Source organism: Dermacentor silvarum, chromosome 11, assembly GCF_013339745.2.
Source record: "Dermacentor silvarum isolate Dsil-2018 chromosome 11, BIME_Dsil_1.4, whole genome shotgun sequence".
NCBI lineage: Eukaryota > Metazoa > Arthropoda > Arachnida > Ixodida > Ixodidae > Dermacentor > Dermacentor silvarum.
Genome location: NC_051164.1, coordinates 59,439,092 through 59,467,003, shown reverse-complemented (window position 1 = coordinate 59,467,003; position 27,912 = coordinate 59,439,092). Strand labels below are relative to the sequence as shown.

General features: G+C 45.9%; 1 protein-coding gene across 2 annotated transcripts in view; it reads left to right on the top strand.

Moving 5' to 3' along the window:
* Positions 1–27,912, top strand: part of LOC119433462 (deubiquitinating protein VCPIP1-like) — a 54,839-nt gene that overhangs the window by 2,191 nt on the left and 24,736 nt on the right. For both annotated transcript variants that reach the window (XM_037700677.2, XM_037700676.2), the window contains exons 2-9: positions 5,033–5,304; positions 7,965–8,410; positions 9,819–10,149; positions 11,367–11,609; positions 16,013–16,222; positions 18,312–18,399; positions 21,711–21,854; positions 22,863–22,996. In XM_037700677.2, coding sequence (XP_037556605.1) covers positions 5,070–5,304; positions 7,965–8,410; positions 9,819–10,149; positions 11,367–11,609; positions 16,013–16,222; positions 18,312–18,399; positions 21,711–21,854; positions 22,863–22,996 — 1,831 coding nt within the window. In that variant the 5' untranslated portion in view covers positions 5,033–5,069. The remainder of the gene's footprint in view (positions 1–5,032; positions 5,305–7,964; positions 8,411–9,818; positions 10,150–11,366; positions 11,610–16,012; positions 16,223–18,311; positions 18,400–21,710; positions 21,855–22,862; positions 22,997–27,912) is intronic.

The following is a 27,912-nucleotide window of genomic DNA, read 5'->3' as shown; positions in this document are numbered from 1 at the left end:
CAGCTGATAATTTTCTCCAAACATTTTCAGGAAGCGTGCCCAATATGATCGATCGGCTGGACCAGGGCAGGCAAAGTAAAATATGAAAAAACAGAAGAAAGTTAACGACCTATTATTGAGGGCAGTTCTTTTTGTGGGCGACAAGGTCTGACTCTCTGTGGCCACAGGAACAGTGGTCTTATGGATTTAAGCATAGCCCCCGCTGAAAATACTGGTATTTTCAGAGCGCTTCTTCGCATGGGGGGGGGGGGGGGGGGGGGCGAGCTGATTGTGGAGATACATATCTGAAGAACCATATGGAAAGTTGCCCAAGTAATGCCTTGCATTTAAGCCCAGATGTGCAAAACTAAATTATAGAAATTTCTGGTGAAATTATCAAAGAAAGCCTAGATGCAAAAGCAGGCTGTTTCTCCATACATGACGACGAAACGATGAATGTTGCTGGAATCGAAAAGCCTACTGTTTGTGCAAGGTACCTAAACAAAGATAAAAACGACATCGAATGAGTGTTTATAGGTTTTAGCACCGGAATAGATGCCCTCTCTCATTGCGACTGCAGGTTCTATGTAAATGTGTAAAAACTGCTGCAGAGTCTACTTACCCTTCCAGTGACCAGTGCCAGCGCAGACATATTTTTTAGCAAGAGTTTACTAAAAAAAACGACTTGCATTCTACAATGTCTGTCGAACGCATGATTGGGCTGGCGCTTCTATACGCCCACAGAGACGTCGGTATCAACGTGTCCGAAATCATTGACCGCTTGGCTCAACTTCCCCGCCGAGTGAAGTTTGTCCTTTAGATAGCAAAGCAGCAAAAATCAATGCAATTCGAAAGCTCTGTTCCTTCAGGTCCATAAACGCATAATTATGAAAACGTATGACCGTTCAATAGCTTTTAAAACCGCAGAAATTTTTGCTGTTTACTCTAACAATTAGCATCATGATCAAAATTATCATGCGAATAAGAAAATTACGAGGACATCAATAACCAATTTTGACCGACCTTGCTCATTGAAAGCCCGGCCCACGCGGCATTTGCCAAAAACACTTGGATAATAGGTAGTTCAACTTGCTGCATCATCTGTGGCTTTCGTTTGTCTTTTTCTTTCCGGTTTAGCTACCTGCTTTTACTTTTTTCAAACGAAGCAATAACCTTCTTTAATTTTGGGTGCAGAATAATTGTTGCCGCTGTGCAGGCAGTTAAATTACACATTTTCGGACTGATTTCTGCATTATTCCTCTATTATTATACCTATATGGTGCTGTTGTGACCGCCGCACCGGCCTAAGTACATATCACGATTTCTGCTATCATAGTTTTGTTCTTGCCTGGATTGTCTGTCTTTCTATGCGTAATGTTTACTATCTGTGACTGCGCAACATGTTTATTTGTCTTGTTTGACGCGCTATATAAAGTGATATTTGCTTAAATGCTTAGATTTATTGGAGACTTATACGTATATTTAAATATCTTGTTGCGAGGTGTTGTGTATACAAGCAGTGAACTTTGTTTCCAGCGACTCTTGTTTGCATTTTATCAAGTTGTATCTTTGCATTTGTATATTCCGTTCTATCTTCGCTTTTCTAATGTATATTTTGCAGAACTCCTGCTTTTTATTTGTACTCACTGTTGCGACTATAATCTCAGTGTAATTACAATACACGACCGGTAACAGCTACTCCTGCGCAATCTATTGCAACGAGGGACAGCGTCATTGATGTTTTTTCCTGGCTGTTGCGTATGTGCAAAAATGTAAACAAGGTTCTCGGATGACAAAGATTCATCAAAATATTTGTCCTCAACTTGTTCATTTCATGGCCTTTACGTTTTTCATATCAGCTGCATGCACTGCTTTGCTGGTTTCGAACTGATATAGTTCTAAAGTTCGTGTGATATCTTCTTTACTTATTAAATAGAAAAAAAAAACGCGGGAGCATTAATATCAGTTATTTCTGCCACAATTTTTGGGACATACCAATATATTCTGTAATGAACAAATACATGTTATACTTGAGAGTGCGTAGTGTTCAATCATTCGTTTGCAGCATCCAACATACAGTGGCATTGGCAATGCAGTTATTATTCATGTATTTAATCCGTCTACAAATTTTATGAGCAGGAGGCCGCGCTGCAACCTGAAGCCCCCCCCGAGCAAAATTTCTGGCTATGCCACTGGTACCACAAGATGCAACTTACAATCTAAATTAAAGATGCCCTAAACCACTCTGAGCTCTGAAATTTGTTATATAGTGGCAGCTGTGTACCAGTTTTCAATGAACATGCTGTCACAAGAATTTTTTTAAATGATTCCATAACAGTGGAATTACAGACACTTAATGATTTACTACGTAGCCACCACCATTTGTCCCTTGCATTCGCTAACCCTCCCCACAGGGGCTTTCTCCTTCTTGCCGCATAACTCTCGCCAACTCCATGAGGTGTAGTTATGGGTCACACCAACGCCCCAGAAGAAATGTTCCTCCATTGTCCATCTCTAATCGCCCTCCACGTGACGCCGACTGAATGGAAACTTCACACAAAAATCGGGGACTGACAGTGGGTGAACACAGCCTGCTCTTGTCACGGCACTATCGTCCAACTAACCAATTGGCAACTTTTACCCTGCTGATGTCACACACACAGGACCCTGTATACGTCACAGCGTTCGAAGGGATCGGTAAAGTCTGCCGAAGAGCACAGGATTGTTTTTTTGAATTTGTGCTTCTCTGTGGTGCTCAACATTGTGATTTTTGCCAATGATGATCATTGCATTATTCTGTACACAATGCGTGTGATTACTTAAATATTCTTCCAAATGTGAGCGATGGCTTAGCAGCCCTTTAAAGTAAGTAATTGAGACCACTGTATGTCACAAAGGTTCAAAAAATGCACATCAAAAACTATCATGCCTTGAGCTACGACATGTACTTGCTCTATAGGCTAGCGCGGTCTGTGCATCCCACACAGTTTACGACATTGCACGACTCCTTGCATGGTTCTTAGGTGCTTGTTAGTACAGTGCTGCACAATTAACCGAATAGCTTGTCCTCGTATTAAACTGGTACTGGCAAATAAAATGGTTAAGGGGACCCACGACATCTTGCAGAAACACTTGAAAGGTGTCTGCTGCTAAAGGGCATATCCTCAAAAACATTTTTGCAGAGAATTTTATTCATTGGTACCATGTAAGTAAAGTTATTGGCAGTCGGACATTTCGCTGCTGTCCTTGCAACTTCCTCTTCTGTTTTTGCCATTCTTAGTGAACCTGATTTGCACAGATACTATGGCGTTGCAATTTATAGACTTGTAATATATGCAGATAGAGCACAGAAATAGGGAAAAAGGGCCTTTTAATCGCCAGTGGAGGGCACCACCGTTTGTAAGCATTGAACAGAAGTCAAGCATTGTTGGCATACTTCAGCACTAGTTGAACAATCATGCAATAAGCCAATAACTTTGTGTCTGTTGAGACGTGAGACTAAAGCATCTTCTCGGAAAGAAGAATCGCTTTAGTGCAGTTAAAGTGATGTCTTTAACATGCGCTTCCCTCTATAATTTTACTACGTATACATTTTATGCATTTTACAGCGATTGTTTTTAGGCCCTTTTACAGCCACGACACATCTACCTTTCGCAATTCATTGCTCCATTGTCAACTCATGAACACTGGCCTGGCGCTCTTTGGCCAGCCCTTGCGCCAATAAACACCATACATCATCATCATCAACATGCGCTTCCCATCGGGAATCATTTGGCAATGTTAAAACTAAATATAAAACCCGAATTAAGGGCGTGTCATCGCAAGTTTTGTTCGTTTTTGGTTATTGGTAATGTTGCAGATCTTTATACATTCTGAGTCATCTGGCACCAAGCACCAAACGAAAGTATACTTCAGAGCATTATTTAGGATTTTGTTATCGTTATTAGAATTGATGTTATGGTATATCAGTAAAAAACTGATATACATGACATTTGGAAGGCAAATCATTTATGTATATAAGGAATAAAAAGGGGCCCAGGACATTGGCCTGGGGCACACAGGATGTCACAGGAGCTAAACGGAAGGCATAGTTATCAATTTGTGTGAACTGTGAATTTTTAGTGAGGTAGTTGTCTAACATCAACTGAAGTTTTTTAATATTGTAGTTTATTGTTTTTGCACATGGTGAGAGGCCTTTGAAGAGTCTACTCTGTCTGCTTTTCATTGCATATGCATTGAGATACGTCTTGTGTTAGCTCTAGTAGCGTCTTGTTAGCTCTAGTAGCACTGTCAAAAGATTTCTGCGGAAATAACTCTGAGCATTGCATGAACATAGCACTATTATTGTTGCACTATTGCACTATTATTGTGCAACACTGACAATATGCTGGCCTGGAGGCAGAGTGGGCCGACATGATGACATTATGATGGCTTTTGTTGGTGGTCCTCTGATATTTGGATTCACATGAAAAGCATTGTGTCGACTATAACCTCTGGGTGTCAGTGGGTGCTAATGTGGGTGGCTGTCGTACTTTGCTGTAGAAAAAAAAAATTATATCTCACAGGTACTTATGCTGCACATCAGTGGCTATAGTGTGTCAGCATTGTGCATTATCATTTAATGATTATTTATCGAGATCCACATGTACTCATTCGTGTATGGTTACCTGCCAGCTCTCTACCTTTGTCTTTTTCTACCTCTCTGCGTACCTTTCTATCCATCTCTCTAGGATAGGATCGCTCCCATGGTTTTGTTGTTCGTCCTGTTAGCCTGTGTCCTGTTGTTCTGTCTCTGTCTGTCTGTCTGTCCGTGTGTGTGTGTGTGTGTGTGTGTGTGTGTGTGTGTGTGTGTGTGTGTGTTGTACAAGTTATTTCCTCATTCTCTCTGCGCTGATATGTCAGGTGTTGTACTCCAGATGGCATTAGTTCCTGTGTGCACTATTCCTCTAGTCTAGGCCATCTGGGCTGAGGCTTTCCTTGCATGCCCATGGTTGACCATTGATAGTTTGTTCCCAATTACATTTTGAATCGCCGTCTTCCTGTCATCATGCAGCTGATCCCGCTTACTCGGGTCAACGGCAGCAAGGGTGATGGACACACCGTCGGCCGGGGGTGGTGCACCCAAGGAGCCCGCGCAGCCGCGTGTGCTGAGCACGACGTGCCCCGATGAGGCGTGCTGTGCGCGCCTCTTCTTTCCGTCCTACGACCAGAGTGTCGAGTGCCCCCAGTGTGGCCAGCGCCATGACCGGACAGCCCTGCGCGACGTCCAGGAAGTGTCCAACCCGGGCATAGCCTTCCACTCGCTCATCCGAAACATCCTCATTAGTGAGTGTTTCCATTCCTTGGATTTTGTGAGCTTGGGAAGGGACAGCTTCGTTTGCATCATTTCAGGGTGGCCTTAACACATAATGTTTGCACCCTTACGGGCTTATATTGGGCCCAAACAATATTTATCTTGTGTGCCTAAAGCTCCTAGTGTGTGAAGCTTTAACTTTAGGAGTTCCTATGGGAACAGAGAAATTGTTTTTCTCCGCAACCTTTTCACAGATTTTGAGAAAGCTGATTGCACCAAAAAAAAAAAAGTTAGATGCTACTAACTGAAGAAAGGAAATTTTTTATTTCAGGAAAGGAAATATTTTTTTCAATATAAAAAAAATAAATCTTCAATATTGCAAAAAAAAGACATGTTTACAACTCTTAACTGCGCAGTATAAAGCCATATCACAATTTTGTAAACTGTACCTATAGTGGATATCCCAAATGCATAGTGATCTGGCAACACTGACTGTGGCATAGTTGCCATAGACTTGGTATACTAACTCTAGAGGAAAAGCTGAGTGAGAAAACTAGAAACCGCAAAGGCACTGCCATGTTGCTACGACATGTTGCTACGAATTGTACCTTTTCGATTAGCATAGAACAGTGCATGTTAGCGTTTAAGTCGTCCAAGTCGGAAAACGACATGTTGCAAAGTGACAGTGACAGTTTTTCATAATCTGTTCGCTTTGTAGTTCCGTAAAAATTTGCACGGTTAAAACATGCATCTTCAAGACAATACAGGAACGCAATCGGTAAGTGGTCAGCAGGACCTGTATCGTAGGCTCAATAAAGGCTTTCAGTGGCATCAAAGTTACATAGGATGTGATCAAGGCAAGTTGAGGTATAACTTGTAAATCACGTGGGACCAAAGACAATGTTACTGAACCCATACAAAGTAGGTTTGAATAATCATGTCGCCGACTATAATGGCTTTCTTAGTATTTTCAGCCAGGTGAATCAATATATTCAGAGTCGTTTAAAAACAAGCTACAATCAGTCTGCTGTGGGCGGTAAACGACACCAATTATGACATTGTCCACCTCTACAAAAAACATCTCCGAGTGTCCACTAGTAGGTGTATTCAAAGGAGAATAATACCTGAGCAAGTTTCTAATATACTAGAATCCCACCCCTCCTTCTCTGTTTTCAGCAATTCTAGGATGCGACAGAAAAACATAATTTGGAATTTTATAACTTTTGCCAGGATTTAGCCAAGTTTTCGTGATGGCTGTAACATCATACATGTTACTGTGCTGTGCATGAATTGCATGGTTTTAATGGTACATCAGTTACAGAGAGTTACACAGGTTTGTACCACATAGGGCAACCCTATCTTGGCCAAGCCGATGGTCCTTGGCACGCTAAGTCAGGTCCACAACCACTCTACCTGATCGGAGCGCTGCAGCCACAATTTCTAAACCCAGCGCTCCGCCTGAAATGTTTGTTGACGAATCATTGTTTGTTTTGTGACTGGACAATCAGTTCACCAATTCTTAGGTTTGTTAGAACTTCCATGCGTGAATGGCCAGTCGATCAACCAACCATTTAAGCACACTTTCTTTAGCACAATTCACAGTGTAGAATACTTACCCAAAATACACAATAAACAACATCAAAGGGGAGAGGGTCGCGCTGCCCATATTTGTCCAAGGTTCCGAGAAACGGCATGCCAGCGCAGCTGGTGTAACAAAGTGATAACAAGCAAAGCACATGTACAAAGCCTAGATGCAAGGAAGCGTATGAATCATGGCGGCAGTCCTCGAACACGTGCGCGAAGCGACCAGATTCCCAGGAGTCGAGGGCCATGTGGCATCACAAACAACCACTTGTTTTCGAGTAAACCTGTCAGTGAGATGCACGGGATCACTTTTTTCCAGCCAACCACCGACCCAGTGTCTCGACCATAAGACGAAGAAAACATCCTCTCGGTCCTCTACGGTCCGAGACAAAACCGATATGCTCTCATGCGACTTTAAGAAACCACATGCCGGTGGTGCACCCATAAAAAGTAATGGTGGCCACGCATCTGGTCGGCGTTGCGCGATCCAAACTGCCTGTGTCGAGACCCGAACTGCGCATATTCCAAGGCTGCAACGCCAGAACACCGATGCGGAAGTCGGACGCGAGACGGGGTTGTTTGTCGCCCCTTAGGGGAGGCTGCCCGTTTAACTAATCAGTGCAACCTCATGTTGTGAATCCATTCACACCCACCTGCTTGTCGTGCGCGAGAAGGATGCACACGGCAGTTCCAAGAAAACGCACCGCAAAAGGGGGTTCGAGGCCCCTCGTCACTCTCAAGCACAATCGCTACTTTGGCGCCGGTGGCTTTCTCCGCTCCCCGACCTATGAGGTATAAGAGTGTCAGCTGCGTGTTTACTGTAGTTGGTGCAAGATCCCACTCTGTGTAAGCCGTCGACGGCCATTACTCAAGTGGCATTGGTGCACAACAAGCTCATCGAGACGAAAGTCCCCTGGCCAGATGACCCGTGCCGTGATTTTTTATTTGTTTTACTGCCGTTCGGGACGGTGGGCTTACAGGTACTTTCTTTCAATTGTGTGTTACAGTATGCCAGTAGTCTTACAGAGAAAGGCCTTAAATGGAAGGTTACGCTGTAGACAACTGAGGATGTGGTTAGCTTCACTAGTTGAACTCTACCATCTTGCAGGCAACCTTGTGCCCAAGCATGGCGAGGACACCATCAAAGTGCGTGGCCTGTCCAACTACCATTGCAAGCTTGTTTCGCCGCTTCTCACCACCTACGGCATGGATAAGCAGACGGGCAAGGCCCGGCTTCTTTCGGAGATGGGCGCGGGCGCCTACTTCGACTGCAGTGTGCTGGCCGTACGTGCCTTCCGCATTGACCCCGAGCTGGTGGACGTGGCAGGCTATGGCAAAGATGTGTCGGGGAGCCTGTCGTACCTGCGCGGCACCCTCGCCCTGGTGCGGGCCCACAACGACGGCGAGGACCGGCTGCTGCCGGTGCATGTGGACGGGGACGGCCACTGCCTAGTGCACGCCGTGTCGCGGGCCCTGGTCGGCCGGGAGCTCTTCTGGCACCCGCTGCGCTGCCACCTCAAGCGACACCTGGAGGAGCACCTCGCTAAGTACAAGGTGTGTGTGTTTTAGGTGTCGCACATTGAAGTTATCAATAAGCCTGTCTGTGCCAAGTGTTCCGTAAATGGAAGTGGCAGGTACATGTGTGTCGTGTACAAATTTCTAACGCCATCCGTATGTCTGAATGAACTGAGGAAAAAGAAGGAACAAAAATGACAACAAACAAACATTTGGTTTGCGCGGTTTAGCACCAACTGCATATGAGGCTGGTGCTGTGCAGCAGAGCAGCACATGAAAAGCCACATGTAAGAAGGTGTTCGGAGGAAGCCTGCCAGTGTGGCAGAGGCATGGCAACAGAGATTATGATGTTCAGGATGGCAGAGAGTCGTGGCCAGCCGAGTTCCTGGTCCAACATCTCTTCAGGCTCCCACCTGGGCTCCCATCGAACGTCTCCTGTAGCCTGCAGTTGGTGAATGTCTTCCAACGTGGGCCGACACTGTGTCTTCAGTGCTGTGTCTGAGCCCTGGGTTCAGCTATTGCCATGCTGCACCAAATTTGGCGCTTCACTGACGTTCGTCCGTCTCCACCTGCATCTGAGGCCATCTCACATGCTTGTGTACATTGCCTCTCCTACTCAGCAAAATGTTTCTCTATTTGCAAATCTGTGGCCACTGTAAAAATAAGTTTAGTTTTGGCCAGAGTTTGTTTTTGTAAGTTTTGTTCGTGCGTGTTCCTGTTCTTGCGCTATCTTATTTTCTCCTAATACTTGTCTGCTTGTTCGCGTCAATCAGCTTAGTCATTCATATTTGTTTTCATTGCTTTCCCGGAAAAGTGCACGTAATATCAACACGAACTCCACACACTTCATTACAATGTGACTGTTCCAGTTAAACCGCCAGGTCGTTCTGGCTGAAATTTCAAAAAGTAGCAGCATTGTGCGGGGCATTCAGTTTAGTACTGCATTTTTGGGCATTATTTACCTGCAAGTACCATATGGCTTTGCTGTTGTGTAGCGTGCCAGCGTGTGCAGAGCAAGGAGAGTATGGCACGGAGAATTTTAGAATGTTTGGGGGACACAGTCGCCGGCCCCGTACTTCTTGACATCACAGGCCATGCCAAAAGGGCGGTCGGTGGGAGCGGCCTAGATGCAGTGATTTCAGAGTGTAATTTTGGGTTGAAATGTGCACTGAGGGCACAGTTTTGTTTTTTTTTCTTTTTGTGTGCCCATATTGGCCCCTCTGTGCTCAGTTACAATCATACGCTGAGTTGTACGACCATGTCATGGCCCGTTTAATCTCATCAAAGTTCAGATACACCCATGCGCTTCTCTTATCTGCACCGCTGTCATCCTGTCCTTGAACACTACGACTGTCCTCTTTCGTTCCATCCCGCTCGTCAGAGCAGGCAGTACACTTAAAACTGTAGCAGAGCCCGTCACCCTGTAATGGTGCCATCTACCATGCAGGAGCTGCTCAAGGACTTTGTGGACGATAAGGAGTGGCCGGCGATCATCGCCGAGTGTGATCCCGACTTCCTGCCGCCCGAAGGGGAGCTGCTGGGTCTGCGCAACATCCACGTGTTCAGTCTGGCCAACGTGCTCCGGCGGCCCATCATTCTGCTCGACTCGCTAGCGGGCATGCAGAGCCCCGGCGACTATGCCGCCCTGTTCCTGCCCAGCCTGGTGGCGCCCGAGCAGTGTCGCGGTGGGCCCCGCAACCGCCGCAACCCGCCCCTCTGCCTCTCCTGGAGCTCCTCGGGCCGCAACCACTACATTCCGCTGGTTGGCGTGCGCATGGGTGAGTTTGGCGGCGAATGCAGTTACCGACTGATTGTTTGGACTTGGCGGGGGATTGGTAGAAAGAAAGTCCAAGTGATCGGAAGTCTCGTCTTGGGGAACCAGCACATGGACTACACAGACCGAGAGAGGAAAGACGTGACACTTTGCTGGACTCAGCTAAATGATTATCCAATGCATCGATCATGTAGGGCACTTTTCATCGCAATCAAGCCCAATCGGTACTTGTCACAATTGAAAGTGCCTATGTGGCACTGGTATTAAACATGAAGATTAAAACGTACATAAAATGTTACGTGATACATGCTGGGGCATTCACAAATCGCGAACCAAGATCAACCCCTGGCAGCAAGACTAAGTGCTACAGTCACCTTATAGATTGAACAGCCCAACTGCGCAAGTCAATAACAGCATTTTTTGAGGCATAAAAATTGCTTTTTGGGCATATTGACGCAGCCAGCAGCTTCCACGGGTCCGCGATAGGGGCCCCCACGGAAGCTCCTCAGGATCAAATAAAGTTCACTGTCTGTCTGCTTGTGCATATTGAACAAAGTCTTGCCCTTGCCGGTGTTGTCTGTGCACTGGTTCCCTATGATGCATCCATGCCCACTTGCCCAGCTAACTGTTCTTATGTGATCAAAAGTCTGAAAAACGGACTTCTCACACCATGATGAACAGCGCTGATGAAAAGACAAAAAAGAGGCAGACCACATCTTGTCCTGCTGTTTAAGCCATTCACCATGGTACAATAGACTTTCATTAATTCGGCTCTGAATAATTTGCTTTATTTTTTTTTTTATCCTGACTGAAGGTCCCAGCCGTTGCCCATACATTTCTATGGGACGAAACTTTTGTTATTTCGGTCCTTATATTGGACTTTGCGGGTTAATTTGACCTCAACTGCTCATTAATCACACCTTGGGCCGATCTCGGCAGCCGAAAAATCCCACGGGAGAGCTACTGCAAGAGACCTAAGCTTTGCTGAAAGGAACCAGAGTCGGCATTAACTTGATATGGATGGCTGGCGAGGACTGGAGTTTATGCATTTCAACTTTGAAAACATGTTCTGTTTAACGTAGAGCACATCTAAACATAAGTGCAGGCATTGGCGCAAGCGCGTTGTCGGCGAAAGCGATATTAAAATTGCTCACTCACCTTCGACCTCCGAGTGGTTTAGGGGCTGTATAATTTAAATTTCTGACTTTCGCCACTGTGCAGGAGACAAGCTTCCGCAGATCCCGCGGTCACTGCTGCCGAAGGCATGGGGCGTGCCGCACAGTCTGGTGGACTCGTACATCGACTTTGATGCCAACGGTTGCTGTGTAGTCGGTGGCGACCACCAGCTGTCCGAAGGCTACCTGATGCGCCTGACTGCGGCCATGGACGAGGTTTTCCAGCACAAACACGGCGTGCACCCAACTCTTGTCGCTGATGTTCACCACTATGTCTACAAACGGACTGGTAAGCGAGGGCTCTCATCCGGGCCTTTGGTTGTTAACTTGTTGTCGTGTCTGTTGGTTGACCTTCTCCAAGCCTTCCTATCTTTGACTGGTTGAAGAATATTGTGCAGCTTGTGTGCAGCTGATTCTTTTCGATCGTTCTATGCTCGCATTGCATGCTCCCATGTGCTCTGAGCCCTATCGTCAGAGCAGTTGTTTAGATGGACAGCATTTGCGGTCACATGATCGCAACACAGTGTCACAGCATCGTTGCTGTTGGTGACAGTCCACTGTAATTTAGGCGACTGTATTCTGGCATCCTGACGAACGCTCATCACATCTGGGCAGCTACAGTTTTGCCTTTCAATGTCAGGCATTTTGGCTAGGGCTTTTCAATGCAAATTCAGATCTTTGTTGTAGTCACATGGTTTCATGTCCCATCATTTCCCCCCTGAGAGCGAGTTGCACATTCAGCTTGTGTGTTAGTTCTCTGTCTCTGAGTTCGAGCAGCGCTGGATGGGGCTGACTTGGAAGACGGTCGAAGATGCCGCTAGTTGTAGCACCCCATGACCTCTGCTCTTTCAAAGGCTGTTTATGATGGCATAATTTTAATAAACTTTGCGATGACGTTGGCTTGAGCGGTGATAGCTGATCTTTAAGGGTGGAAGGGGAGAGGTCCTTAGCCCCTTTCGTGCCTGGCGTGAGCTGGGTTCGTCCATGCATTTCTCATAAAAACGGCCAAAGATGAGCTCAGCTTGTCAGCGGTACTTTTCATTTTCTAGCAATCCCATGGACGAGCTTAGTTTTGTCTCTGGGCTTAGTCACGCCTTTGATAGATTGCAGCACACAATGCATATGACAGCACTAGCAGAAGCCAATTTATTCTTTCTGAGGAGGTAAAACACGTAGCCACCAGGTGCCCTGAAAAATAATTTAGCCATTCTTGGTCAGAATTCGGGATATTAGCGTGGCAAGGAAGGGCCTAATTTGCATACATATGAACGAAAGTAGGGGGGGTTAACTGTCACAGCTTTTGAGATTCGAGGGTATTTAATGTGTATTCAAGGTTTCTGACTCTGTCAGGCTCTCTTGCTGTTTTTGAGAATGTGTGGAAGGTGGAGGAAGCCTATTTCCAAGAAAATCTGGCATTTTTCTCTGAGTATGCACTCTAAAGCAAAATTTATGCCCTTTAAGGTTTATCCTGTCCTGTAACAGCAATAGTATTTAAGTCTGTGGGCGTTTGGTATTGTGTACTTGTTACTTTCTTTTCAGTAATAGCATGTGCATCTGAGGATGCTGTACTTTTCGTAACAGAAAGGTAGGGAGCGCAGAATGGTGGCTGAGTTGTGATGGCATTTGTGGTGTGTCTTGGCATGTCTTGGCTATTGGCAACAAAGGACACAGGACGCAGTAGTGTGAACATACAAAATGGGTATTTGTTACTTCTTTTATGCAACAACACCAGCTAGCCAAAATGAATGCAAGGAATACCTTATTTACTTGGTTCTAGTGGGCCCTTGATCATAACAAGAGCTCGATTTTTCATTGTCAGAATTGTAAAAATGTGGTGGGCTCGATTGTAACGCACACCTTGATTTAATACTTGAAAACATGCATAGTACAATACCTTTTAATTCTTCCTTCACCAGAATTTCATCATAAGAGAGAGAGAAGTAACAATTTGTTCTCACTTGAAAATAGAAAAGTTGTAGCATTTGATCCACAATGTACCGAACATGAATTGTCGTCCATATCTTCTATTGGAAGGTGGGATTTAAGATTAGGGATGGGGCAGTGAGATTCACTTGTTGCCGTTATGGTTTCGTACTTGACTCCGATGCCCATGTCATGTTGTAGTGAATGTTTCCAGAAAGAAAAAACAAAAGTGCATTTGAATAGAGTAAATACAACCTTTGTCAGAAAAGTTCCAGGACAAAGATCGTAAAATCTAGAAAATTGCACTTACCAAGTAATGATCCTAGCTCCTATCAAAGTAGTCCCCTTGGCTATCTATACACAATTGCCAACGTTTCTGGAGGTCTTGGAAGCAAGCAGGGACATCTGTAACTGCGATGCTTGTAAGCTCATTCGTCACAGCCCGTTGGATGTCTGCGATATCTTAATGAAGCTTTCCTTTCAGTCGTCTTTTCACTCGCGGAAACAAGTAAAAATCACACAGTGAGAGGTCACATTATGATTAGGCATCGATTTTAATCACATTTTTAAGCGTTTCTAAATCCCAACTACACAAAATAAACAGAAAGCAGGGGCATAAGGTCCACAACAAGTTTATTGGCCATCTACTGCTGACCAGACCTTTTAAAGAAATCATGAAAGGTCAACTGCTTCTTTGCTATATGTGCTTTCAACACAAAGCTCTCTATGCCAGTAAGTGCAGCCAGTTCATTCTCAGAGTTTTCTGTTGTTTGTCTTTGGCTTTCAGAATGGTTGTTAGAGTGCTCTTGGTGATTTCATATTTTAGTGCCACTTCAGTCTTCCTTACTCCACCGTCGACTTCTTGAATAGCAGCCAATTTCTCTTTCAGGGGTAGCGTCTGGTACTTCGCTCGCGGCGACATGGTCGATCGAGAAATGCGTTGCGCGGTTCCAGCGCTGCGATGTAGCAGTGCAGCAGGTACGAAAGGCAGTCACGTGCTTCGGAGTCGACCGGCACGCCGGAAAAGCAGAGATAGCCGAATGCCGCACGCGTCACTTTCGTGCCCACCATTACGTTTTTCTTTCTTTTTCTTTTTTGCTGCGGTGCGGCATGCTGACACACGATTGCGCGATGCGGTGCACATTGTTTTTGCGACGCTGGCCCACGTGGTTTTGACCGCTTCGACAAGTGTAGGCAGGCAACCATGTTTAGACTAGTTTTGAGGCCTATTCATTGTCTTCGTTTCTAATTTGCATCGTTGAAACAGTAAACAGGGCTAGAAAGTTGAGAAGCATCACGGTCTACCGTACTTGTGCTTCGTTTCAAACGTTTGTTTACCAGCAAAGCCTTTTTCGTTGAAGCCTTGAGGCACTTACTTTTCAATTTTCGACTGTTATGATTATATAAGCACGCCAATTTTCAAATAGTGGCGGCAAAGCAGTAGATATTTTCCGGTATGGACACGCAAAAAGTACGAATTAACCGAATGACGGAGTTTGAATTAAGCAGCTTTTAAATACATTGAAAACATAGCTGGCCAACCAAAAATTTGACATTTGTTTGAATTATCAGAATTTGAATTATCACGAGTCTACTGTATGCAATGAGATTGTGATAATTCAAACCGCTTCGTTGCGACGGTACGTGTGCCCCAAAATGAGTGTTTCATGATCGGCCGGGCATGCACATTGGTTTAGGTGTCGGCCACAATGTACGAAAAATGCTGTAACAGCGGCGCGAAATGCATTCTCTCATAAAGTCGATACTTTATTGACCGCCTTCGGTACGTCTCAACCTTTGCCCCCACGCCATCGCGAAGATTTCCTGAACGATGGTTTCGGTTTCGTTCCCGGCTTTGCCGTTTGGCGTACATATATACACACTAATTTCGCGTCAACGAAGTTCCGCCACAACGAAATTTCTTGTGTGTCCCATGAATTTCGTTGTAGCAGGACTTGACTGTACTGCAGTTCTTCAGTGGAAGCATGCTGAGGATACCAGGTTAATGTTTGCGCATACCTTACACCGAGGCCTAATCGTCTGCAGATGCAGTTCCATGAATGAAACCGTGTTCGAACGATTGTGTTTGCCCATGCCAGTACCACATTGCAGTCTCAATGGGGGAAGCCTTCAGCGGGAGTCTCACAAAGTGTGCTGACAAGTGTGCAGTCAGTCCATGCGTGCTGATGTCCCAAAGCCAACGAGGAGGAAACGAGTTCCTCTAGTGCTCCAGTTATCTTCGCCGACAGATGGCACTAGTGTCAAAGCAGAAGCGCCATCTCTCATTGTTACACGTAACTGCGACACCAACTTACACCACCGCCTGTGTATTATGCGGGAAAGCTGAGCGTAAGGAGACATGGGTATTATGCGGGGGAAGACGAATGTCAGGGGGAGAAATTCGAGCTTCCTCACTGGTTATGTTGCTGAGCACAAGTTCACAAATTTGATTCCCGGTTGCAGCAGCGCATGTTGTTGGAGGTGAAGTGCAAAAGCACTTGTGTAGTTAGATTTAGTTGCATGTTAAAGAATTCCGGGTGGTAAAATTTATACCGAACTCCCCACCGCGACGGCCGTCACGACCCGGTGTTTTGAAATGTTGAAGCCCATGAGTCAATCACTAAGAGTGCACAAAGTAAGTGCACGCTAGATTGATGACGATTATTATCATTTGACAAGATAAACTTTCAGAGGGCGAAAAAATTTTTTTTAAGTGTGTGTTGGCAGAACTTCCCTGGTACCAGCATTTCCCCTACTCTTCTTCTGCAGGTGTGGTGGGCATCCACCCTTTGCTGGTGGTGCGGGCAACGCAGAAGGCTCTGGTGGAGCGGCGCCTTTACCGATGCCTGACGTGCAACGCAGTCTGCGAGCACCACGTGTCGCCCGAGTGGTTCCGGCCGGGGGGCCTGCTCTACACCACTCTGCAGGAGAGCGTCAAGACCCCGTTGCCCGAAAAGCTCTACACCTTCCGGCAGTACGGTGAGTGCTTCTTGGATGGCGGCCAATTTGCTGTGGCGCATCCGCGAAACCCTTGGGTGCAGAAACAGACGGCACATGACGGACAGGTCAACAGCTGGCAACACACACAGCGCTTGTATGTGTCGCCTGCTGTTGAGACGAAGGGGAGCCAAAGAAAACTGAGGCACCTGATTGTTGTTAATCACAACGTGAATCTTGGAGAAGCATAGAGGAACTTAACTGCAATTTTAATTGAAATACAGAGATACTAAGAGATAGGGTAATGAAAGTGGACAAATAAACAACTTGCCACTGCCAGTGGGAGCTGAACCCCATATCACTATGTGTCATCTGCTCTTGTCACGTTCTTGTGTGCTGTTTTCTTTTTGTAACCTAAGTGTGCAACAGCCGGCCTAAATTAGCACTTCGTTGCAAAAGCCATGTGTTGCGTTGCGCCCATCACCAGGAGGCGCCACTACTTTCTAAGTGATGAACTTTATGGTATTACTTCTGCTGGAGGCACTGCTTTAGTCATAGCACCTTGAAGAAAAGCGGTAGGGACTATGGGAAGCTTAAGGAAAGAGCACACAGTTATTTGTGCAAATTCAGAGTCTCCCTGCTGCACGCACAGTAATATGTTGCTCATCTGCCCTTAAAAAAATCCATCGGTTTCCTATCCTTTCTTTGAGCCATGCAGCAAGAGCTGCCTTTCAAGCGCAGCAACATCCGCAAGGAGGTCACCTACGGCACTGTCACCTGCACAGACTAATCTCCGAATGTTGTCGATGCTGTGCAGCACATTTGCAACGTAGGCACGAGTACAGCAGCATCTGTGGCGTCATCCGAGTGGGCGGCCAGCAGGGTTGGCATGATACGACAATCTGTGCGAGACCAGAAACTCATCGACAGACGTGTGACAAGTCACGTGCGCTCGCGCATAAACAATGCTCCGAACTGCATGCATGAACACGTGTGATACGATCTGCATGCGTTCTGGTGGCCAATAGGTGCGATCTTTGCTCATGCTTTCGCTCTTTTCATACACGTCAAAGTATACAGTTGACAGCGCTCTTGGCCCTGTACGAAGATAGCGAGCTTGGCACAGAGCCAAAAGCACCGTAGACCAAATACATGAACGCGTCCGGTGATGGGAGCAGGCGCTGTAGAGAGAAAACGCCGAGAGAGCGAGAGAAAGCACAATAAAACGGCAACAAAGAGGCAAAGGCAGATGAGCTATGTGACGAGGGAGAAGGGAAACGTGATGAGAGGGCAGCGAATGCGAGGGAAGGAAGGCGGCTACAACTATTATTTATTCTTCACTGCTGCAAGTATGTAAAACGTGTAGACCTTTTCGTGCTTTCCACAACATGGCGGACAGCCACTAGTAACCAACGGGTAATCCTATCAACGTTTCTGACGAGCACGAAATGCACCTCGGCCGGCAATGTGTAAATGCTTGAAACATTAACACTGGTTGTTGATTAAACATACTGTACGGATATGTAGTACCCACCTGTTATATCTACCCAATGAACACACAACATATCGGGAAGGACGACAAGTACGATAGCACAGTTCAAGTGGCCGTCCCATCGGCCACCTTGCTTCATGTATTTTGGCTGTAAGTTTACCATGCCACATACCTGCACAACTTTCTAGCATGCATTGTAGATGCAGCATCTCGTCTTTTAATTAAAAGGCGAAGAAATGCATTGCTCTGTGATAATATAAACAGCAGTGAGCGAAGCTACACAGCTCAGTTGTGTCGGAGAGACGCATTGGACTAAATCTGGCAACAGCAGTACAGTGTTGCCTGTGGGTGCTCCGACGGTTGTGGTACTTTCCAGGTTCCAGTGACTTTAACCATCGTTAGTTCTTGTATGATATTGGACATATGCAGGGACTCTAATTATTGTTAATAAAGCGTGTGTGTATTAGATAAAAGGTGTGTTTTCAGGGCAAACTTAAAAAAAAAATGCCTGCTATACCTCCCTTCCACCCCTTGGCGTGTCCACAGTATTCTTTACAGATATTAAAGTTGGTAGGTATGAAGTTGCTCAGCTTCTTGCCATTCTAAGAATAATTCCAGTGCCCCATTGTCTTTTCACAGGTGTCACTTGCTGGTACAACCGGGAGAAGGATGAACTGGTGCCAGTGATTGCAAAGAACACGCTGGAACACTGTACCTGGTGTAAAAGGTTGGTTGCTTGGCTTGTTGGTTGGGTTGTACTGTCTCGGCATTTATGAAATGTTTGAACGGCCATCTTGTGGCTAGCATTTTCTCTACCTTTCTAGCCGTTCAGTAAAGCCTCAATTTCATTACTCTCACTTCCCGAAGGGGTCACACGCCTCTACAAACCAGTGGGACACTGATTACCCATAGAAGATAAGTGCCGATAAGTGGCGAATTCTACTGGTCATTATATCCCCAAGCCAGCGTTTAAATCACACTAAGATGCTTGAAATGCGGGCCTGTCAGGTAAAAATGCAACACTCTGCATTTGTTCATACTGCGGGTTGCACAAGACATGCACGAAAAAAAAAAGGAAGACATGGACAACACTTACAACCGTGTCGTCTATGTCTTTCTTTCCTGTCTGTATGTTCGTTCTGCAATCCACAATATGAAGCTAACTTAACTTTCATTTCTACTGCTGTGCACTTCACACTTGACCTCAGTGGAATTCCTCACATGCAGCATGCAGAAGTGACGTGGCAGTCTGGACTCTCTCACCAACTCCATGCAGGGTAGCTAATGCAAGGGCTCATGTTAGTCGAAGTATAGTGAGAGCCAGTTGTGCATTCTATTCAAAGAACGAAGGAGTGATTGCCCATCACGCTGTACAGTCAAGATGCCTTAATTAGACCCTCGTTAGTTTAGAAAATCGGATAACTCGGACTTGGTCCTGGCAGAGGTATGCATTATTTAACCCTTTAACCCCCATATTATTTCCCGAAAAATGTACCAAATTTTCTTAATTTTTTTATGTCGTTCTGATTCTGAAAATACATTGCGTGATTGGTTTCTGGTTGGAATTAACGCACAAATATTGAAATAAAAAACTGCTTTAAGGGCAGCTTTCCCTCAGTGCATGTGAGAGTAATGGGATACAATGTACTGAAAACACCATATTTGTTTGAGCCGACACCCCGTAACAAATTGTGAAGTGTGTAGACATAGTTTCGTACGGGAACAAACAAGGTTTCATCAATTTAATAGTCAACTTTTGCGTGGCGCGTCATTGTGGCCACCATCGCTCTGCCATCATTTGAAGCCATCTCATATTCACAAGCATTGTTGGACTCACCTTTGGAGGCATTTAAGGTCTTTAGCAACGCTGCTGTCCAAACTACTGCAAGAAACTGCTCTCTTTCGGGAGTCATTGCCGCCACCGGCATTGCTCACATGTGCTGCCATTTTTTAAATCACCGTTGCCAATCACCGTTTAAATCACACTCAACACTTCAACTCCTTGCAGTGAGCTGTACTCGTCACTTGCGGTTGTACCAATATCGCCAATGACAAGTCACACTCGTTCAGCTTGATACTGTGCTGCTTTCAGCACCAAAGGCGAGTTATGGTTGGCAATTGCTCTCGGTTTCCATTTTCATCACCAACGGTAACAAGTCCAGAAAAACTGCATTTTTCGCCTTTGCCACCTGCAATCGGATCCAGACGTCGTGGAAAACTGTCAAGGTGTCATCCTGCAGCAAGATGACGCTCAGCCACATTCTGCCAAAGGCACGGCCGAAACAACAAAGGAGTTGGGATTCGAATTGCTGGAACACCCGCCATACAGTCCAGACCTGGCTGCAAGCGATTTTGATGTGTTTGGACCATTGAAGGAAGCGTTCAGGGGAAGATTTGCAACCGATGCAGAAGTCATTGATGCGGTGTGAAATTGGGGACAGGTGCAACCCAAAAACTTTTTTTCCGGCGGAATCAAAAGCTTATCAAACGTTGATCAAAGTGTGTTGAAATGCAGGGAGGTTGTGTAGAAAAATAATACAGTAAAACCTCGTTAATGCGGATTTCACGGGACCGAAAAAAATGTCCGAATTAACCGTATGTTGAATTATCGAGGGTATCCAGAAAACAATAAGTAAATGCTTACTACGTCGAACGCCTTTATTTAGTGAATGAATGAGCAAATCCTGTTGCTATTTTGCACAAAAGCAGAGCGGAAGGTGGAATTCTCGTCATCTCGTGACTCATTGGCTTTCACAGCGGCAATCGAGGCCTCACGACTTCCTTCGCAGCACGGCCACGTCGCGCACCTTCATTGGCGACACGTTTTGCATTGCCGCGCGTACATCCCGATTATGTTACGACCGAGTGAAAACGAAACTACTGTTTGCCGCAATCGTTGCGGAAGAAACTGCGGCCATTATTGACGCGATCATGGATGGCAACTACGCAATTATGAAAGCCCACGGCCAATGTGGTGTTATGCGCGGCGATAAACGCAAGAATAAAGGCTTTAAACGCACAAATAAGCACGAAGCGTTCCGGCGTTGCTGTCGTTCACGTACGATTTCCACTGATGATGATGGCCATGCGGACTCGGCCGCTTCGTTTCGGTTGGGCGCTATCGCCGTTCTTGCTCTTCTGCATCGCACATTTGCGACGCTCCTCGCTTGCTGATCTCCGAAGTTGTCCGAATTAACCGATTTGCGGCCAGATACATCCAAATTAATGAGAGTTTGATTGCATTGAACAATGCATATGCCGACCGGGACAGAGGACTAGTCCGAATGATCCGATTTTCTGAATTAACGAGGTTTTACTGTATGTTTCCGTTTTCTGTCATTAGAATAAATGCACCTTTTCTCAAAAGTCCCTTTACTTTTTGACTTCCCCTCGTAATTGTACCACTGTGCTGTAGCATGGACGTTCTTGCTGGCTAGTTGGTTTTATAGTTGAAGGAATGTTAAAACTGCGCAAAAATAAAGAGGACAAGTGGAAGGAACACGCAATACACCACAAGTGTTCGTGGTCTATTTTATTTTCATTTTACTTTTTCTTCTTTTTTCGTGCACTTTTAACCTTCCTTCAAATGCTGTAGCATGGGAGGTGGGAGCAACATTTAAGCGGCAGTTATAACATTTTGAAATATGTACGTACAGTACTCACTGTAATGGAGTAATTGCGCTTATTCAGTGTTCTCTTTAAGATTTCGCTTTTGCGTTCCATTCCGTGAGTATAATACACGTTTTAGAACAGTAAACTTCAAAACTTTCATGTCTTTGAGAACTATTATTCTAACACAGATCACATGTTCTCCTTTCACAATGTTTCACAGTGTACCTTAGATGTGGTACCCGAAGGGGTTATTTGAAAACAAAAGAAGACTGTCACAATCACCCCTTCAAATCTTGTTCCAGTACCTTTGGCATACCATTGTAGATTGTTTTCTTGGCCAGTTGAAGTTTGCGTCTGTTGGATAACTTTTGCACAAGGCACTGATAACGATCAGCTAGATCAAAGTTCTCTGTTTTGTGCCACCAGCACCCATGTCCGGCATCTCCGTGGCGACGGATCCTTGGAGCTCCGGAACGGGGATCGCACTCGCACACCGTCCAACTCCAAGTACTGCAGCTGCGGCTTCAAACACTTTTGGGACGGCAAGGAGTATGACACACTGCCCCTGCAGTAAGTGGGATAGCTGCCTTTTTCTCTCTCTCTCTCTCTCACTTTTCATTTGCTGCTCTAAGCCTATACAAAGTTAGGCAACATGCTTGCACTTCCTTAGCATTTTATTCCCCATACAGTCAAACATCGTGGTAATAAGGCACAGGTTGGCGAGAACAGACAGTTAGTGAGAATTACTCAATTTTCCGTGGTAACATGAGCTAAATACACAATCTTTCAATATAATGGCTTATTAGTCTAATTTTTTATTGTTGACAATGTAATTGCGATGGTCCGACATGTTAAAATAATCAAACTTGCTAATAATGACTGATTCTGCTTATAAATGTATATGCATTTGATATGCAATTCAATATTCATAGCAAAGTGTTGGCATTCAATTGGTATTCGCACACCCCTAACAAAAAAAGAAACGCTTAACCTTGCACTAGGCCGTACAACGCTTGAAACAACGAAGCTGGGCGATCGTAGCCCAGCATTTTCTGGAAGTGCACGCAAACTTTTCATCTTATTACTCATGATGATGATAATTTCTTTTCGCGTGTCTGGGACACTGTGCATTTTGCATCACTGTGCATTCTATAGCGCAGCTTGCAATATCGACACCGCGTTCCAATGCAGACACCGCGTTCCAGGAGACCCGCTCCGGGAATGCATCTTTCTCTTTCTCTCGCTCTCATAGCACGCAAAACCTCTTCACCTCGCAGAGCACGGGCGTACGAACGCGCCAGCTGTGGACGAAGACGATGACGCTCGAACGCAATCATATGGTTCACATAAGTGCTCGTTCTGCAAGCGTGGCTCTATAGCCTAGTGCTTACGATGCTCGCTTTGTGGCCGAGGGTATGCGAGTTCAAATCCCACCTCGGCAAAAAAAAAATTATTTTATTTTCTTTCTTGGTAGTGTCTTGCTACGCACCACAAATTACTGCTGGCTTAAACAGCTTCGTTGTTAAAACCACAAAGCAAATCTTTGAATTCTCATCTGTTTTGTTGTTTCCTTAACAGGATCACAGTGTCCCTCGAGTGGAACGACAAGGTGGTCAAGGACACGGTTTTCTGGTTCCAGCATGAGAGCGACGCTGCACTCAACAGCAACGTGTACACGGTTGCCTCCGAGGTGGTCAACAAGCACTTTCCCGGTGGGTACTGTGTTTGTGGTGTTGGCATGGCGACAGCTAACTGTCAGAGCCACCTTCATCGCCATTGTCAATACAAGATGGCAACAGCGCGTATGTTGGTGATGACAAATACAAGGACATGTTACTTTCATTACGCAAGCTCATTCATGTGATTAGTTAGCTTACTTACTGAGCTAGTAGCAACCTAGCCTCAGCACATCGTTTCTGTCAGTTTGGAGACTTGTGTCCATCGCAGGGCAAAACTGGAGGAGTGGTTAGTCAAAATGTGAGTTGCCATCCTGTTAGCGATTGTCTCATTCGAGAAATGTGGAATATCATATGCCTGGAAGATAACATGTTGTGGTTCACAGACAGCGATAAACAGCTGCCTGACAAGTATGGTGACGATTACATGGGAATAAATTTGTCTTCCGTTAAAAGTAAATTGCATAAGTTTCATATTTCTCTGATTGCAAAATTTGGAGGCATATTACATTTCTTATAAAATTGTGCACACATTAGATATGCGTGCACATTATTTTTTTAACTTTGAAAAAGGAAAGCGAGGAGGAAGTGTGCCTTCATCCGCTGCACACAAGTCTCCGGGGAGAGAGAGAAGGGAGGAGGGCACGTTATACACCAAGCGGCCCAGGCGGGCACGCGTGCCTGTTTGGACCACTCTATCTTGAAAGCCATATGCGATGGGGACAGAGTCCACCGCGCGCTGTGTTTTTGTGGCTTAGTTCGCATTGATGTGAGAAGCGACACGAAGGTAAATTCGCTCACTGCTGCTGTCGCACTTCCTCACTCCAGCATTTTGTCAGCGAGTTTCAGCGGTCATTGAGTGAGATGGGCTCATGTTTGCTTGTGCGCGCGTGACACCAAGCTTGTTAATTTAGTTAGTACGCCTCTGTTTACAAGTTCATACGGCCGATAAAACTGCTATCCTTACTTCGTATAACTTTCCACTAATTTGCTATCGCAATCGATGCTTTGCTTTTTGGGTGAAACTGCAACTTTTTTTTTTTTTTTTCAGCAAATGCCAGCTAAGCCAAGAAGCAGTTTTGAGGGATGGCTTGTGGAGCAAGGGTCTTATTTGCGCCCCATAAGTTGATTTAGTAAGCTTCACCGCAAGGGAGTCGTGTAATGTGGCAAAGCATAATGATGGCGAAAAAGCGTAACGGCCATGCAGTGAATGAAGCATACTACCTGCGGCCATTCATTATCTTGTAGAGTTTCTGCGAACAGTATATTAAGGTTCCGCGAGCGGCCAGAACGAATCCGACCCCAACCCCGACTTGAACAGATTTTTGTATTACAGTTTGTATTTAACAAAACCACCACACGCCCCATCCACCATTTGTGGAACAACCATCTCTGCAGCGTTGGAAAGACTCCTCGCTGTGCGATTCGCGTGCTCGCGGTCCACGTAGAGCGCGTTTCATGCCTGCTCGCAGGCACATATCAATGGGAATGGACTCGGGTGTTCTGTCGGTTGAAAGTAATTTTCGAGTCTTAACAGTGTCTACCTGGCTTTCTCATTGCTGACATATGATGATCGGCTGGTCAGACAGCATGTTATAACCGACATACGGCTGGGCACATTCATGTGCAATTAACTGTGAAAGTGCGCTGATAGCATATTCACACAGGTTGGTTTGCCTCCACGCTACATTCATTTCTATCTTATTCTGAATAAAAACGCGCAGCACACACTATGCACTTCGATGCATGCAAGACGCGCTGCAGTTTTGCGGCAGGGGGCATATGTATGTCTCTAACAAATCCAAACAACAACCGCACGTGTACGCTGCACTTCAAGCCAGCAGAAGTGGTCAAGTGCAGGACAAGTGGTCAAGTAATGCCCTTCCTGCAACTGGACTTATGATTGGATCTTTGAGAGTTTTGAGACTCTCCATGCATGTCCACTGAAGCAAGGTGTCGCTGACATGATACTGAAGGCAACTGTCTGTTCACATACAGTAAGCTTCCGTTAATTCGACTCTGGTTCATTTGATTTCTCGGTTAATTCGATCCCGACCAAAACTTCCTGCCGGCACCCATGTACAGTGGAACCCCGCTGATATGATTTTTCACGGGACCTCAAAAAAAAAAAAATGTTAGAGCCGGGAAACGCAAGAGCCGAGAAATAGGAAAAATTGAGAAATGAGAGTAGTGTTGAACTGCACACAATATTTTAATTCGTATGTGTGAAAAAAAGTCATAGTTTCGCCCGAAAGCCGCAGCATTGATTGCGATAGCAAATCAGTAGAAAGCTATACAATTTAAGGATAGTAGTTTTATCGTCCATATAAACTTGTAAACATTCACTTATTAACTGTATTAAAGGCGCAACCGCATGCACGCGATTTTCGAGCGACAGCGACGGCGACGAGCGACAGGTTTTGCCGTCGCGAAGGGCTATCCGTCGCTGTCGCTGGTCGTGTCGCCGGTTTCTGGCCAGCCAGAAAATATTACTTGTCGCCCGGAAGTCAGCGCGACGACATCCGCTGGGGACAGCGATTGCACAACAACATGGCAGCAATCAGTCTGCCCGCTTCGATCTGAATTCGCTCTTGCAACTTGCTCTCTGCTGTGACAACAAAAAATAAATAGTACACAATCAGTCATCGTTTCACCTCATCGCTAGCTGAAGACTAAGTATCGGCGCTCTCTTGTCGTTATTATTGAGATCGGTTGTTTTGTTTTGACACTGTTAGGCCCGAGATGCCACCGAGAGCCGAGAAAGTATTTTAAGTTTTACTCAACAGATGGCGCCACGGCACCTTAGGCTGGCGGCATGGGACGGACATGACCTACTGTAGTACTTGAGTAGGTCGTGGGGACAGAGTTCCACTGGGGATGCATGGGATGGATTTTCACTGGGGATGATAGCATATTTTAGCTAGGTCTAGATAAAACATTGACCTTTTGATAAAATTGAGATTTCTTTACGTGCGCAAGATAACATTTATTCGCACAACAATGTAAATCCGTCGCTACTCTTTTTCGCGATGTCGCGTTCATGTGGTTGCTCCACGCCGCGACACGACAGCGCGACAGGGTGTGCCTGTCGCGTCGCTTGAATATCGTGTGCATGCGGTTGGGCCTTAAGGGGGGGACGTGGCTTTGAAAATCAACTTCCTGATTTCTTCATGGATTTTGATGAAAATTGGCACAAATGTTTAGAATGTCTCCCTGATACTTCCATAAAAGTTTCAGAGTGATACCTTGAGAATATTTTATTGAGCAGAATTTTTCTCTCTTGAACTTTCTGGAGGGCCTGGGGAGCTTAGAAAGCATGATGGAAGGCTCGTTGAGTATTGACTGCGTAGCTCAATGCGTGCTGAAGGTCGTGACAGTCTTACTTTTTTTTTTTCGCAACACAAATTTTTTAGATAGTCATTTTTCAAGTTATCTTCGCACCAAGCACACTTTCGGGGTGAACGAATAGCCACGCCATAAATTTATAAAATGTCAAGATAAAAATGCGAGACTGTCTCGACCTGCACTGTAGTCCAAGGAACGTGATAAAAAAAAACAGAATCAAAATAGGCTAAACAGTAACGAAGAAATCAGCTCCAGAAACTGAGCAGAAAGGCGAAAAAACAGTTTTGAGAAAACGGCTCTCAAAGTTGCACCTTCTCTTCAGTTCTCTAAAACGCACCAAAGTTGTAATCTTTGATGTGTTTTGTGACGTGGGGCTTCTGGGACATGTGGCCTCTGGTCTGCTGAGCCTTCGTTCTGCCTTTTTCATGTTTGTATGGCATTCTTTACTGCTGCTCTACAAAGAGCATGATGCCTAGGTTTCAAACCAAGTGAGGTGCAGAACTATGTGGGCATAAATATACAGTAGTTCTAGCGTTGTATCTGCAGACTGCCTCATTGATAGCAGCCTATAGTGCAGTTAGTGAGGCATTGTTTCCTTTTGGTAGAATCGACCATGTTACTGAATGAAGGCTCTCAGCAGCCTTCTGAATCATCTTCCATTGACAATGGCTATGGAGGTTAGGAGAGCCACTGATAGATAGGCAGCAATGCAGCTGCTAGGTGCTTTCCAGCCTGTAGTTTTGTATCATGCCTCACTTCTGCAGCCAGGTGTCTGTGCCAGCCCAAGTGGCCTAGTGAACAGAGCTCATGATGAGGTTCTCTTTAATAAAAAGGGTGGTATAATAGGTATTATTACTAGATATGGTGGCATTACGATAACAGAGTCGGCGTGCGATGTGCGAAATGCCTGGTCGCGGGTCCGCGGAATAGACGCTCGACGAGCTTAGTCGCGCTGTCCGAGGTGCCGATGCGCAAAATGCCTGGTCGCGGGTCCAAACGCTCGGTAAGCTCAATCGCGCACTCCGAGGTGCCGACGCGCGAAATGCCTAGCCGCGGGTACGAGGAATAGACGCTCGAGGTGTCGACACTCCATGAGCGATGTGCCGACACGCGAAATGCCTAGCCGCGGGCTCGAGGAGTCGAAGGAGTCGATGCTCGAGGTGCCGACGCGCGAAGTGCCTAGTCGCGGGTCCGAGGAGTGGACACTCATTGAGCGATGTGCCGACGCGCGAAATGCGTAGCCGCGGGCTCGAGGAGTCGACGCTCGATTTGCTTAGTCGCGCAGTCGGAGGCGCCAACGCACGAAATGCTTAGGCAAGGATCCGAGAAGTCCGCGCGCGATGTGCTTCATCGCCGAGTCGGAGACGCCTACGTGCGAGAGGCTTAGCCGCGTGTCCGAGCATTCCGTGCCCGAAGCTCGGTCGCGAAGTCCGCGTCACCGATGCTCGGAATGCTTAGCCACGGGTCTGCGACGTCCACAAAAAGCGGGATCGGCCACGCTACTGCGATGTCCGCGTAGCGCCCGCTTTAACACTCGTCGAAATTACGGAAACTGTCCGGAGCTCGCGAGGAGACCGCAACAAGCGAAGCAGACGACGCCATCACGG